The sequence below is a fragment of the Poecilia reticulata genome, linkage group LG5 (assembly GCF_000633615.1).
Source record: "Poecilia reticulata strain Guanapo linkage group LG5, Guppy_female_1.0+MT, whole genome shotgun sequence".
NCBI lineage: Eukaryota > Metazoa > Chordata > Actinopteri > Cyprinodontiformes > Poeciliidae > Poecilia > Poecilia reticulata.
In genome coordinates, this window is record NC_024335.1 from 5,664,957 (window position 1) to 5,678,282 (window position 13,326).

Below are 13,326 nucleotides of genomic sequence, written 5' to 3' on the forward strand. Positions count from 1 at the left end.
GAAGAGTCAGAGACCCAAAACTGTGGTGATGTAAACCCAAAGGCCAGCCAATATTTAATAAAGAGTGACCAGCCTGGGTTGAGAACGGGGATAGATACCGGTTTTTCTATTATATTTAGTGTTTCGTGAGTTAATGTAACCAAAGTGACTTTAAGGAAACTATTCCTGACATTTAACTCAAATATTTCCACATAGGATGATTCTGATTGTCAACAGATTGTGTAAGATGTTTATGCTCCAATAAAAATCAGGTCATACTGGGTTTCAACATAACTATAGCTCTAGCCTTACAAAGAAAACACATTTAAGCCACACTTTAAATTAAATTCAATCCTATTAACAAATCTTAATTTATAATTTTGAATCTAAAATTTATTTCCTTCCCAGATGCTCTAAAAAACATGGAACTATGTTATTTTAACCTTTTTACACTAATTTCAAAAATACCAAAGACCCAAAAAGAAATATAAACTGGCACAATTTAAAAGAAGTCAAAACTGTAATTTTTTTTAACAAAGGAAAACAATTTAATGTTAAATAGAAATATAAAAAAGCAAACATGTTTTATTCCTACAACTGATTATTTACAATTTGATTTTGTGACATTCACACTGCCCCCTGCTGGTCAGCTGCTGCTCCTACTCCTCAGTCATCAATGGTCGGAAGCCAGAAAGCCTGAAAGATTAAATTCATAATCACATTTAAGTCACTTCAGCCATTACCGTTTACATATTTGACTGTTTATTTCTACAGAGGCAGAAAATCTCTTAAATATTTTATTAGAAATTGCACTTAAATTCTGTTTTAGTAGAAAAAGTATTCAATTAAAGTTTTTCTCCTTTTTTTTTGCTTGTTTCATGTTTTCATTCTTACAGAATCTAAACAAAATCATAGAAAAAAACCCCATCATATTTAGACCAATTAAATCAAATGCACAAACATTAGTAAAATGTAATGGTCTAATGTTTGCCATTTTTAATAATTCATCAGTTTATCTAATAGCTTAGCTTTTTTCTCAAAGAAATGTCTGTCAAGCTTGAGGCAACATTTTGTTTCTCTTAAACTCACCATGTTGGAACAGGCACTGGCAAAGGTCATGAACTTTGGATTGAACTGCAGACAGGTAATGGGGCCTGTGTGCTTCCCGTCTAATAGCGCCACCTTCATCCCGCTTTCAGCGTTCCACACGTGGATCTTTCCATCTTCAGAGCCTAAAACAAATCAAATGTTGGAGGTAAGCATTCACATTCAGTAATAAAAAGCAGATTATTGAATTAGTGAAAGTAACTCAGGTTAACCAGCATCTCCAACATGACTGGGATCCGGTGCAAACAGTGAGTCTACAATTCTACCAAAATGCAGCATTGGCAAGAAAAGTTTTAATGAATTGCACAGTAAATACCTTAGCCTACCAAATATTGCAACAAAGCCATTCTTTATACTATTATATTGCAACAATGCAATAATATGTTGCTGTTAGAGGTATTTTTTTTTAGCTGCAAATGATCAAGCGTTTGCTGAAGGAATGCAGTTTTATTGCATTGTAGGCAACAACATTTTTATTTTCCAATTTAGAAAAAATTCCATAGTGGTATTTTATAATGTATTTTTAATAACAGTGGTTAAATCCAAAATAGAATATGCTGATTTTTTATCTAATTAATCACCAGAATAATCAGTAACTAAGTAATTATTGAATGCAGTCCTACTAAAATACAGAATTTGTTTTCATAATCAACTTTATATCTTCTTCAACTACTGGCACATTTAATTTTCATCTTTTATTGGTTCCATTTTATTTTTGAGTTTAAACAACAAACAAATTACTTCATGTTTACAATTAAAGAAATTTCCCCAGATATTGATGCGTCTATAAATGAAACAACCATCCTGCCTGGACTCAGAGCAGCTGTAGGATTTCAAAAAAGCCTGAGATGATATCAAATGATCAAAAAAACAGTAAAAATTATATTTTGTGTCATCATGTGAGCAAAAATCTGGCCTGTGCTTCAGCTGAAAACACTTCCATCCTTATTCCAAATAAATCAAATGTTCTTTTTGCTGAACTGTTAATTTAAATCACCAATAAAGTGACGCATAAATGCACGCTTCTCCAAACTCACCAATCATCACAAACTGAGAATCAGGAGTGAAAGAAGCCTCTAAGGTTACGCCTTTACTGTTGTTGTAGCCCTGTGGATAGAAAATAAAAACCCTCAGTATTATTTTTTTTACCAGATTTCTATTCTCCATTTTGCAGTGACTCCATCCTTACCCCAAAAGAATGCAGCACCGCCCCTTTAAAAGCGTCCAAAATGCGAAGCGCCCCGCCGTTGGTTGAAAGAAGGATGAGTTTTCCATCGTTGCTAAACTTGAGTCCAGTCCACTCACACGTCCGATCGTACTGAAGCTTGAAAGTTGCAAACGGACCCTGTTGGCAAGAGGGATCGATTTAGTTCTTTTTGGATCAATTTAACTAGTCGAGTGTCAAACCTCCTTCCATACCTTATCAAATGAGCGCAGATCATAGAGTTTAACCATCTCTGAATTTATTCCAGCTGCAAAAATGAGACCCTCTGGATCAAATGAGCACACAGGCTTCCCCTGCAGGTGCATCAAACCCTAAAAATGGAAAGATAACAGCAAATACAGCATTCATTTTCTGAACTCGTGGTGCAAGACTTCAGAGAACAAAAAAACTTCAAATTCAATCTGTTAGGAAGGTTTAATTTTCACAGAACAAGTGTCAATACTTCTAACAAATGAGTAAAACTAGATGCCTACCTGGCAGTTTGGTGAGCGCAGATCCCACAACCTGATAGTTTTGTCTAATGAGCCAGAAATAAATGTGTCATCCACAGGAGACATGGACAGAGACGTCACTCTGATGAAAACACACAGGAAGAGGAAACGTGAAAACACAGAAACATCGAACCAATCGCAGAAACACGAGGACAGCACTCACCTTTTGTTGTGTCCAGGAAAATACCGGATATATTTGTTGTCATGAAGAGACAAATACCGGATAGTGTCTTAAAGACAAAGAACAAAATAAGTGGCACCAACATACCAAAATCCATGATCATTTCATGCATAAAATAAATAATCAATCCGAAGCTCGTCTGAAGATTGCACTCAACCGTAGGCAAGGCAGTCACTTGTACAGTTAGCTCCTGTATGGGGTAGAATCACAGACCCTCAAACTGTACAAACAACTACCTCAGGCTACAGCAAGCAGCGCGGCGAGCAGCTACGCAACACAAATCACCACCTGAGCCAAGGCAGCAGTAAATTATGCAACAAAACGGAAATTAAAATCAAAACGGGATGCATTTCAACATGCATCTTCTGAATACATACCATCGATTTTGTTGGAACTGTAGACCACTGTGTTTGCAGCATGCGTATACCTGATCAGATCCACGCCATACTTTTTACTGTAGAGAGTTCTTTTGGGTCTGTCATAAATGGGGCACACAAAAAAAACAATAAATTAGAGGAAATTAATCAACAGCAGTAAGCAGCAGCACACTTCTATAATAATTTAAAAACCTTACAAGGTTCAAATTGGAGTCAGAAGCGTCAATGTTTGATACTTTTTACTGAAACTCACCTGAAATACTTCAGGTTTCTAACAGATAAGGGGGCTAAAAACCAAAAAACACCACACTTTCCAGATTTCTGCCTGTAAATAATTTTGCAAAGCACTGAATCATTTCTCTTCCAGGTCGCGATGATGCACTACTCAGTGTTGGTCTATCACAGGAGTCTTTGGACCTTCCTCTAGGACTCTTAATAACTTTGGCTAAAAATGATCAAATGTTTTAAAATGTATATTTAAACACAAATGCTGGTTTTAGCAGTTCCAGTTTTTTCATGGAACAATTGCATTGAAATTCCACAACATAATGACACTAAATATACCAGTAATAGACTTTTAGATCTATTTTTTTAGTAAGTTTGTCAAATTTTCTTTTTACCAATATTCCCCAGATGTCAAAAAGCGCATAGAAGAAAATTTATCCATACTCTTTTTAAAAAAAGTGTTTTTCTTTGTTTCAAAATAATCAAAAAGGAATAAAATGATTGTTCTTTAGAAATGACATCATTGACATCATGTTTATCAAAAATTGTGAAAACAGCTCTTTGGCTCATAAAGGTTGCCAATCCCTAGCCTAGGCTATCAGATAACACTTGTGATTGTAATACAAAAATGTGAAAACTTTAATCCTTCCAAACAAACAAGTTGGTATTCACAACTAAATCTAATTTAAGTCACAATAAAATTGACAGACATCCATTTAAAAAAAACTATTCTACATTAAATGGAGAGCCCCTTCAGTGACACGTTCTGTATCTTAAGTGCACAAATGAGCGTTTTCGCAGATCCTTCCTTTCAGCAGACTTTATAAACATCAGAGCTTCAACAAGTCTTATAAGTTTGCTGTTATTTGCAGTTTTTCTAATTTCAAATAACATTGTTGATCATATTTGAACATCCCTGTTTGCATTTGTTTTTACTTCCTGTAAATAGTCTGTTTTTTTAATAACAAATATCTATGCAAATGTACATTTTCTATTAGCAACCGCATAGTATTATTTTTCTTATGTTATAAACTTTCCTTTACCTTTCTGTAAATATGCATATTGCCACTTATCCTTAACTTGCTGCTGTGACAACTGAATTTCCCACTATGACAAGTATTTCTATTTTAAATATGCTAACCCCGTTTAACCAAAAGGAGAAATGGCGGCAGAACAGCTTAAATATTAAAGCTCGAACTATACAACGCTCACTTGCTACAGCACCAGTTTGCGGTCTTAATTATGCGATTTGTTAGAAACTCTAGAAATATTAGGTGAAATTAAAGCGCATTTTCTCAATTTAGCCACCCCCTCTCACTTAGTTTAACAGTTATAATATTCATCAGGTGTTTAACTTGTGATGAATATAAAACTGAATATTTGATGGAACACAGTCTTTAAAAAAACAACAGAATTAATACTGGATCAGTTTTAACCAGCAGACTCATTTATTTTTAATTTCATGCTGCATCGCACTAAGCACCGCAGCAGGCCTCAGCCATTAGCTTAGCATAAAGCTAACATAAAAAACCAAGATGAGCTGCTCTTACTTTCCCTCCTGGCAGTCGTACAACACTAAGGAGTCGTCGTCGCTGCTGGAAATGATTGCCTCTCCGTTGGAGCAAAAGTCGAAGCAGTTAATTTTGTCCGAGTTTTCTCGGAACACTTTAGCAACCCGAAAGCTCCGCAGCACATTGTCCGTTAGCTTCATGGTGGCCTGTCTGTGTCTGAGGGGAAGCTGGCCCTCGCCCCGCTTTAAATCGACTCAAGGGTCACAGTTACGGTGATTTGTGGAGATATATGAACAAAAGCGATGCAAAAAAGTTGTTATTGGGAAAATAAAGTCCCCAAAAACGACAACCAAATCCCGCCTGGGGTAGTTTGAGTCCACGGCAGAGGAGGGACGAAAGTGCAACGCCTTCGCCACGTCAGTGACGCACAAATCATCACCTGACCGCGCAGTGGCCCGAAATTATGTTTTATCGCGAGATTTGCGTGGTACCATAAACAGCATAAGCAGCAGGATTTGATATGGTTTTCCTGCTTAGTTTTAAATGTCTCAAATAGTTGCCAGGTTGTGTGTTCACTAGCAGCGCTTCCTGTCACATATAAGGACAGAAATTTGTTTTCTGTCTGTTTCTAAATTTTACTCCCGCCGCAAAATAAAGACATGATGAAGAAAGTTCCTGGAGGACTTTTGACCCCGCAGAAGGGAAACTCCAAGGTATGAACTACATATTATTGTTTTGGTTGGTTGTGCATTATCCAATAAAAATAATGTAGTCGTTCAGAATTATAATTGTAAAAATAAGTACATTTAATTACATGTCTATTCATAATGAGGACCACTTTTCTGGACCTTTAATTTTATTAATATTTATATGCCTGGTCTGTATTTCTAAAATATACACTCACTGACAATACATTTTGCTCATACTGAGCTGGACCTTCTTTTGTCTTGAATTTTTTATGGCACACATTTAACAAGATGGCTGAAAAAAAAATCAAGAAACAAACAGGGAAGTTGTTGTTATGTCAAGGAAAACAATGTGACATTGGGTAAGCATTGGTCTTTAAACAATTTGTACAAAGGCACCCCAAGTGTGTCAAGAAAATGTCCCCTGCACCATTACACCTCCACCACCAGTCTTCTTATTGATTGATACAAAACAAGAGAAATAAGGCCACATTCACTTAAATCTCCATCTATATGGTAGAAATTTTAATCAGTGCAAGTAAAGAAGAGATAAATGGAGAGCTGAAATGCATGTTCACAGGGGCAGTGATCTCTTTAAATTAATCATTAAACAGAGTTTAAACAACTCCAGTTACTGTTTGGTTAGATTTTTGCTTCGCTGCTGAACTGGAACACACACAACAGGCTGCTGCAGGAATCTGCAGGCTGCAATCGTCCTAAACCACCCACACAGGTAGGCAGGCTTAAAACCAGATTTGAAGAGAGTCACAGTAGCTGGGTTTGTAAAATATACTCAATGTTTAATTTTTGTTCATTTGTAAAACAATTTAAGGTAGTAAATGTACATGCATTTTATCTATGCTTTCTAAACTAACTTGTCAGATAAGCATTTGAAATGTTTTTTTGTGTGAGTCCAAACAGCATGTTGCACATCTTGACTGTGGAAATTTGCTTTAAATTTGTCTGAAGGTCTTTGGAAGCATTGTAATGTTTACAGGAATGGATCATTTTAAACTGATGTACATTTTTACAAATAACACTACTATAACACTTTGTATGCATGTAGTTTTCATAAGGTTTTAAATGGAAGATATTTAATAGCATCATGCAAGTCTCACCTTCCTAATTTAACATGCTTTTCTATCTCGACACATCTTGCTGTATCGATTCCTCAGACCTGCTGAGGTGGCAATGGCCCGCATCCTGTCCTTGTTTCGGCCTCAACCTTTTCTGGGCCTCCTGGGAAGAAGAAACCCCACGTTCTGCAACATGTCCATAGACTCACAGGCGCGGGAAACCTTCAGAGCCGCAGTGGAAGCTGTGCAGCCAGACACCGTGGTGCGGCAGAGCATAGAGCGCAACGGCGACTCGGTCGTTATTGACGGACGCAGACTCACACTCAGTCACAACCTGCACCTTGTGGGCTTCGGGAAAGCGGTTCTGGGAATGGCTGCAGAGGTAGAGAGGATTCTGGGCGATCATCTAGTTAGAGGAGTCATCAGCGTGCCACATGGGATACAGCAGACGTTACAACAGCATGGAAAAAGGTGAGCAAATGATGCAGGAGCCATAGTGCATAACAAAAATATTCTTAGTAGTTTTTTATTATTATTATTTTTAACAAACACCAACTTAATTTTCAATTCAAATGAATCCAGTCAGCATCTTAAATGGATAGTGATCACCTGTTTGTAATTAAAGCTCAGTATAAGTCCAGCTTCTCTGTGAAAGCCTCTAGAGGAGATGCAGGAATCCACAGCTCATGAAGACAGCTATCAGTCATGCAATCTGCAAATCCAACTTTTATGGAAGACTGTTAAGAAGAAAGCCATTATAGAGAAACATGAAAAGTGTATTTTGCAGTTTTTCACACAAACTGATCAGGTGAAACCAAAAGAAAACCTTTTAGGCCTACACAGGAAAGATTAAAGATGAAAAACTTACACTGAACTACACTCTAAACTCACCATTCCCACCATGAAACATTGAGTTGACGGCATCATGCTGTGGGACTATGTTTTTTTTCCATCAGGGACAGGAAAGCTGGTCAGAGCTGAAAATCAAGGAATCATGTAATAAAGACTTTCTTTTTATATATATATGTCAATGTCAGTTTATTTATAAAACAACAAATGTTGACCAAGTTGCTGTACAATTCAATAGAATGAAGTAAGATTACAACACTAAGAACAAGAAAAAAAATAAGATTAAAGCAAAAATGCAAATATACTCCTCAACTCGCATTATAAAAGAAACTCAAACTCTTGTCGTTTGATTAATTTTTGTTTGAATCAACGACAATGAATAAAAATGGGTCTTTAGTCTTGACAGTCTCAGCATTCCGTACTTTAAACTAATCCAAAGCTTAGGAGTACAAATTGCAAAAGTCCAATCACTTCGGCTATGCTAACTTTTACCTATTGCTATTATTTACCACTTTGTGTTAGAAAGTGTGAACAATTTCCGGGAATGTTTATCTAATTTCTGAAAACTACCTAAAATAACAAAAATAATATGGATATATGTGATATTTTATGCTTTTTATCCATCACAGCCATTTGTTGCTAGAAGCAGACAGTCGGATCAAAGTCATGGAGGGAGCCAAACACAACCTACCTGATGACGACTCATTGAAGGCGGCCGAAGGCATCAAGCAGTTAGCTACTGACTTGACAGAAAAAGATTTACTGCTTGTACTAATATCAGGTAAAGGCGCATGATTTTCTTTTAAGAGTCCCACAGATTTCTACCCTGTTTACTGTTTATTTATTTACACACAGACAATGTACAACATTTCAGTAATCTTTTAAAATAAGAGATGTGTGGTACCAGGTTATAGCAAAAAAAAAAAAAAAATGCTAAGGAAGTAAACCAATCATACTACAAACCAACAGACAGTTCTCGGAGCAACTTCATCAATAATGACTGCAAATGTGCTTATTTAACAGCCATATTATTAGCCAAATGTGCAAGCATTTTATAACTAGAACATGTTATAATGTCATTTGGACAGTGACTTGCGGGTTTGTTTCCTTCTAGGCGGAGGCTCTGCACTGCTACCAGCACCAATACCTCCAATCTCGCTGCAGGAGAAGCTTGATGTAACTCGCAGACTTGCAGCTGCTGGCGCGACCATCCAAGAGCTCAACACAGTTCGTCGAGCACTCTCTTTGCTGAAGGGTGGAGGGCTTGCACACCACGCTCACCCCGCACAGGTAACTCACAGCAGTTGTTTAAAGGGGCAGTATTATGTAAAATCTACTTTTTTTGAGTTTCACATCATGTTATAATGTTATTCCCTCATCAAAAACATACCTGGAGACGTGTTGCCTTGATTCTTTCATGCATGTTTGAGAAATTCTTTAATCTCCATGGCAACCATTCAGCTCCGCAAAACACCTGGGTGAACCTAGCCCCGCCTTCGAGACTCAGCTCCCCCTCCTCTGAGCCCAAGTTCCCCTCCACTGAGCTCCTTCAGACTAACCAGCAGCCATTAGCAAACAGCTGGTGGAACTGTGCATCTGCTGAGCTCGTTGTAGGAGCTCCTTCTCAGTGAAACACAGCTGAAAACGTTGCTCAGCGTTAATAGAGGAGCAATGTTGTGATGGCTTCCTGAAGGCGGAGTTTCAGAAACGCAGGAGTTTTTAAAGAGACAGAGGCCCAATTTTAAGGTGCTAAATTACACAGTCAAATTTCGGGGTGCACCGATAAATCAGTTCAATTTCCTTAACTTTGGGAAATTGGTGACTGGTCGATATTTACATGTGAAGCCGATCTTATCCACGGATATTATCTACCTTGGCAAAGTGCTAGAAATCAACCACTGTCCTCTTCTGCTCTCCCATGGTAGAGGTTTGAATGACAGTAGGTCATGTCTGCAGTTAACAATAGTCACCACACTGTTAACTTTATTGCTTTATTTAAAAACAATTCAGACAAAAAAATCAGTATCGCATAAAATCAGAATCATCAGGTCAGACTTTTTTTTTCTGTGATCGAAAAGAAAACTGCAGTCACTGAACCTCTACTTTTACGTCATATGCATTTTTATAACAACTGAAGGTAGCAAAGTAACTTGATTGTGCTGTAAAATGTAACTACATGTGGCTGGAAAAAACATAATACTGCCCCTTTAACAATGTTTGCTTATTAAAAGAGGAGCATATTTCTGATTTTCCAATCATTTCATCAAAGGTGGTTTCACTCATACTGTCTGACGTGATTGGGGACCCTCTTGATTTGATAGCAAGCGGTCCAACAGTGACATGCGAGATGTGGCCGGAGGAGGTTTTATCCATCCTTGAACGACACAAACTTCTCAGCTCCATGCCAGCTTCAGTCACGCAGGTCCTTGCGAGACAGAGTCCCCGCTGGAAAGAGAATGACAAGCACTCAGATTCACCTGGAGAGGCTCTCAATGCTGTGATTGGCTCCAACACCGTTGCGCTCACCTGCGCTGGCCGGCGAGTTCGAGAGTTGGGTTTCCGTCCTGTTGTGCTTTCACCGGGAGTCTGCGGCAATGTGAGGCTCGTCTCCAGGCTGTATGGCCTGCTGGCCCGGTTCGCCTGTTCCCGCGAGGAACCGCCTCCGGAGATCGCAGCCGAAGTGCTGAGGCTCGGACCGGAGGTCGGCGTGGAGAGCTGGGACCTGTGCCGAACCATGCAGGTGTTGGGCGAAGGGCGCGCCGAGGGTTGGGGCGCCACATGTGTGTTAGCTGGAGGAGAGCCGACTGTGGAGCTAACGGGCAAAGGGCGAGGAGGTCGAAACCAGGAGCTGGCTCTCCGAGTGGGACTGGAACTGAGAGGCCTGGAGCTCCCGCCGCAGGGGCCCGTGTTTCTGAGCGGCGGCACTGATGGACAGGACGGACCCACGGAGGCTGCGGGGGCCGTCACTGATGCGGGGCTTTACGACGAAGCCCGAGCCCAGGAGTTAGACATCGACAGCTTCCTCAGTAATAATGACTCCTACACTTTCTTTTCCCGTCTGTCAGCCGGAGAGCGTCTGCTGGTGCCTGGCCTGACCTGCACGAATGTCATGGATGTTCATGTGCTGCTTATCCCAGCTATTCCCATTAAAATTAGCTAACGCACAGGCAAAACAGTGCAAAAATAATGAGTAGATCACCATGTCAGTAGACACAAAAGGCTTTTTAGGGTTTTCTATTTTTATATTTGACACTCATGTAAGCAGAGGTGAGTAGAGTACCCAAAAATTGTACTCAAGTAAGAGTAGTGATACTACAACATATTTTTACTCAAGTAAAAGTAAGTAGCTGTCCAAGAAGTTATTCAAATAAGAGTGAGAAAGTATTTGGTAAAAAAGGCTGAAAATACTGAGTAACTGATCAAAACATAATTTAATATTTAAATATTACATCATCAGATGCAAAGGGGCATCTCATATAAAGTTTGTGGAAATTTTAGTATTTTAAAGATCACAATGAAAATAACTGATATACAATCCCACAATTATAAAATAAAATGAGGCAAAAGAAACATTTCCCCAAATAATTTTTTGAAACTAACAAAAACTGGTGTATGTCAGTGTTTTCCTTCTTAATGTAAAATCATTCTGTTATATGCTAGCTTACAGCAAGATAGTACATTAAAGTATTAAATATTATTCTGACCTCATCTTGCCGTTCAATAAAAATGAAATGACTACAGATTTATGTGGAGTTTTTTTTAATTAAAAACATTAACTGAAAAATAAAATAATTTTTTTTTATCATGGTAAATAAATTTTACTCTCAATGAAATGTGTATTTGATTTTGTTTTAGAATATTTTTATACAATTCTTTGTTTTCTAAGCATGCAAACTGTGTATAATCATTTGCAGTGATTTCCTCTTTAGGTCACAAATTGGACTGACAGGGAGACACTGAATAGGCTTCCTCCAGAAGGTTTACTGCCAAATGAGCAGCAGCTCTGTCCCCTGTATTTGTCTGGGAAATTCATTCACCACTTTGTGCCTCTTTCCCATCCCTCTTTTTAGATGGGAACATGTAGAAAAATCCCCCCATTTCCCAGAAGAACTGACGATAACAACAAAACAATGTTGCCCATTACTAACTTCCCTCCACTTTAGAACTGCACTATTTTATTTTGGTAAATTAAATGAGCTCTTAATAAAGTCAACTGAAGTCTGTTGTGGTATAACGAAATGTAAAAATGTTGTAAGACAGTAAAAATCATGAAGGCTGTTAACAAACACAATAAAACTGATTTAGACAGGATAATTTATTCAGCAAATAGCATAAATAAAACTGGCTGCAAATGATACTTCAACAGTAAATATTTACACACAGTATATATGCTGCCACTACTACTACTAATGCCAAATTTCTTAATAAAAACTGTTTTATTTTGTGTCCTGACTTCAAAAATACATTTGTTGCACCACACAGGCATGGTTTCTGGTTGTATATGACCTTGGAAGTGATATTAAAAGTTGCATCAAACCCCAAACCACAACTCTTTCACATTACCACTGCTGCCGCTCACAAAATTCACAAGTGGTCCATGTTGACAACACGATTTATTTCAGTCATTCTTGCTGAAAAGTGTCCTGCTCTGTGACTGGTGACCAAAGTAAGTATCCCACAAACTTTGTTCGACACCATGCCAGGAGAACTGGTAGATGTTCGTATCTACAGATGTTCAAAACTGATCATGTTCATTTAGTGTCTGAAGTAAAAATATCCAGCCCAGATTTCAGGATGAGTACTCAGTCTTTATGGGTCTTCATAGGGTCCCCAGCTTCACTCACCCTACAAGATAACAGATAAAAGATCATACAACAATAGCCATGCAATACATGAAGAATTAACATAAACGACACTAAATTAAAGCGGGCTATCTCCATGGAAACAAAAAGTAACCTTTTGAATTAATGTGAGCCACATAATTCCAACATCGGACACTCACCATCCGCCCAGGTGGGAAGCTGCTTCGGGTGTTCCTCCGTTCTGTCCAGCCCCTGGATGTAAACACAGAGCATGCTAACGCGGCTAGCTTAGATTTACACAGCTAAGAGTTCCTGTGCGGTACGAATAACACCCACCTTGTCGGTAATACATGTCGTTCACTGTGTTCCCGTAGACTTTCCATGCAAAGTGAATCGCGATCAGACTAAATATCAGCCAGCTGAGCAGGATTTTGAATATGGAGACCCTCATGTCGTTGGCGAGCCAATCGTCCACAAACTCGGAAATAAACGACAGACAGCTGTCAGCGATGCGGGACAGAAACTCAAAATCCCACGACTCCTCCATATTGTCCACTTATAATGTTAATGTCGAGAGAAGCGGGCCAGCTGCTTGTCCATTCACTTTGAAGACATCGCTTTGGTTAGGCAGGATGCGTTATCTGTCCCTCCGCTGTTAGCTTTGTTTACGTACAACATTCTTCTTCTGTTGCTTTTTGTTCGTTAGTAAGAGCGCAGTACCGCCACCTACTGGACGAGATGCATATTATCACATATAAATTCACAAGAGATATTTCAGGGGTTTCTTGTCAATTTTTCTTATTGTTAAATTTTTTTT

The 13,326-nt window shown here is 38.6% G+C and overlaps 3 protein-coding genes across 4 annotated transcripts; 1 reads left to right on the forward strand and 2 right to left on the reverse strand.

Annotated features, from left to right (window-relative positions):
• Positions 1-503: 503 nt before the first annotated feature.
• On the reverse strand, positions 504-5,491 carry wdr82 (WD repeat domain 82). The gene is made up of 9 exons (XM_008408643.2): positions 5,136-5,491; positions 3,361-3,458; positions 2,966-3,032; positions 2,785-2,884; positions 2,506-2,622; positions 2,276-2,431; positions 2,124-2,193; positions 1,069-1,211; positions 504-675 (listed from the first exon to the last, which is right to left on the reverse strand). Exons 1-9 carry the CDS (start codon positions 5,294-5,296, stop codon positions 646-648), a joined length of 942 nt encoding a protein of 313 aa, XP_008406865.1. The 5' UTR covers positions 5,297-5,491; the 3' UTR covers positions 504-645.
• Positions 5,492-5,594: 103 nt separating this feature from the next.
• Positions 5,595-11,447, forward strand: glyctk (glycerate kinase). Of its 2 annotated transcripts, XM_008408645.2 has the most exons (6): positions 5,595-5,809; positions 6,429-6,515; positions 6,958-7,329; positions 8,337-8,488; positions 8,822-8,997; positions 9,977-11,447. In XM_008408645.2, the coding sequence occupies exons 3-6, from the start codon at positions 6,974-6,976 to the stop codon at positions 10,865-10,867; spliced, it is 1,575 nt and encodes a 524-aa protein (XP_008406867.1). In that variant the 5' UTR covers positions 5,595-5,809; positions 6,429-6,515; positions 6,958-6,973; the 3' UTR covers positions 10,868-11,447. The 2 variants fall into 2 exon arrangements, with proteins under 2 accessions (XP_008406867.1, XP_008406866.1); XM_008408644.2 differs by lacking the exon at positions 6,429-6,515.
• Positions 11,448-12,301: 854 nt separating this feature from the next.
• tcta (T cell leukemia translocation altered) lies at positions 12,302-13,198 on the reverse strand. The gene is made up of 3 exons (XM_008408641.2): positions 12,846-13,198; positions 12,710-12,761; positions 12,302-12,552 (listed from the first exon to the last, which is right to left on the reverse strand). The coding sequence occupies exons 1-3, from the start codon at positions 13,054-13,056 to the stop codon at positions 12,510-12,512; spliced, it is 306 nt and encodes a 101-aa protein (XP_008406863.1). The 5' UTR covers positions 13,057-13,198; the 3' UTR covers positions 12,302-12,509.
• Between the last annotated feature and the right edge of the window lie 128 nt (positions 13,199-13,326).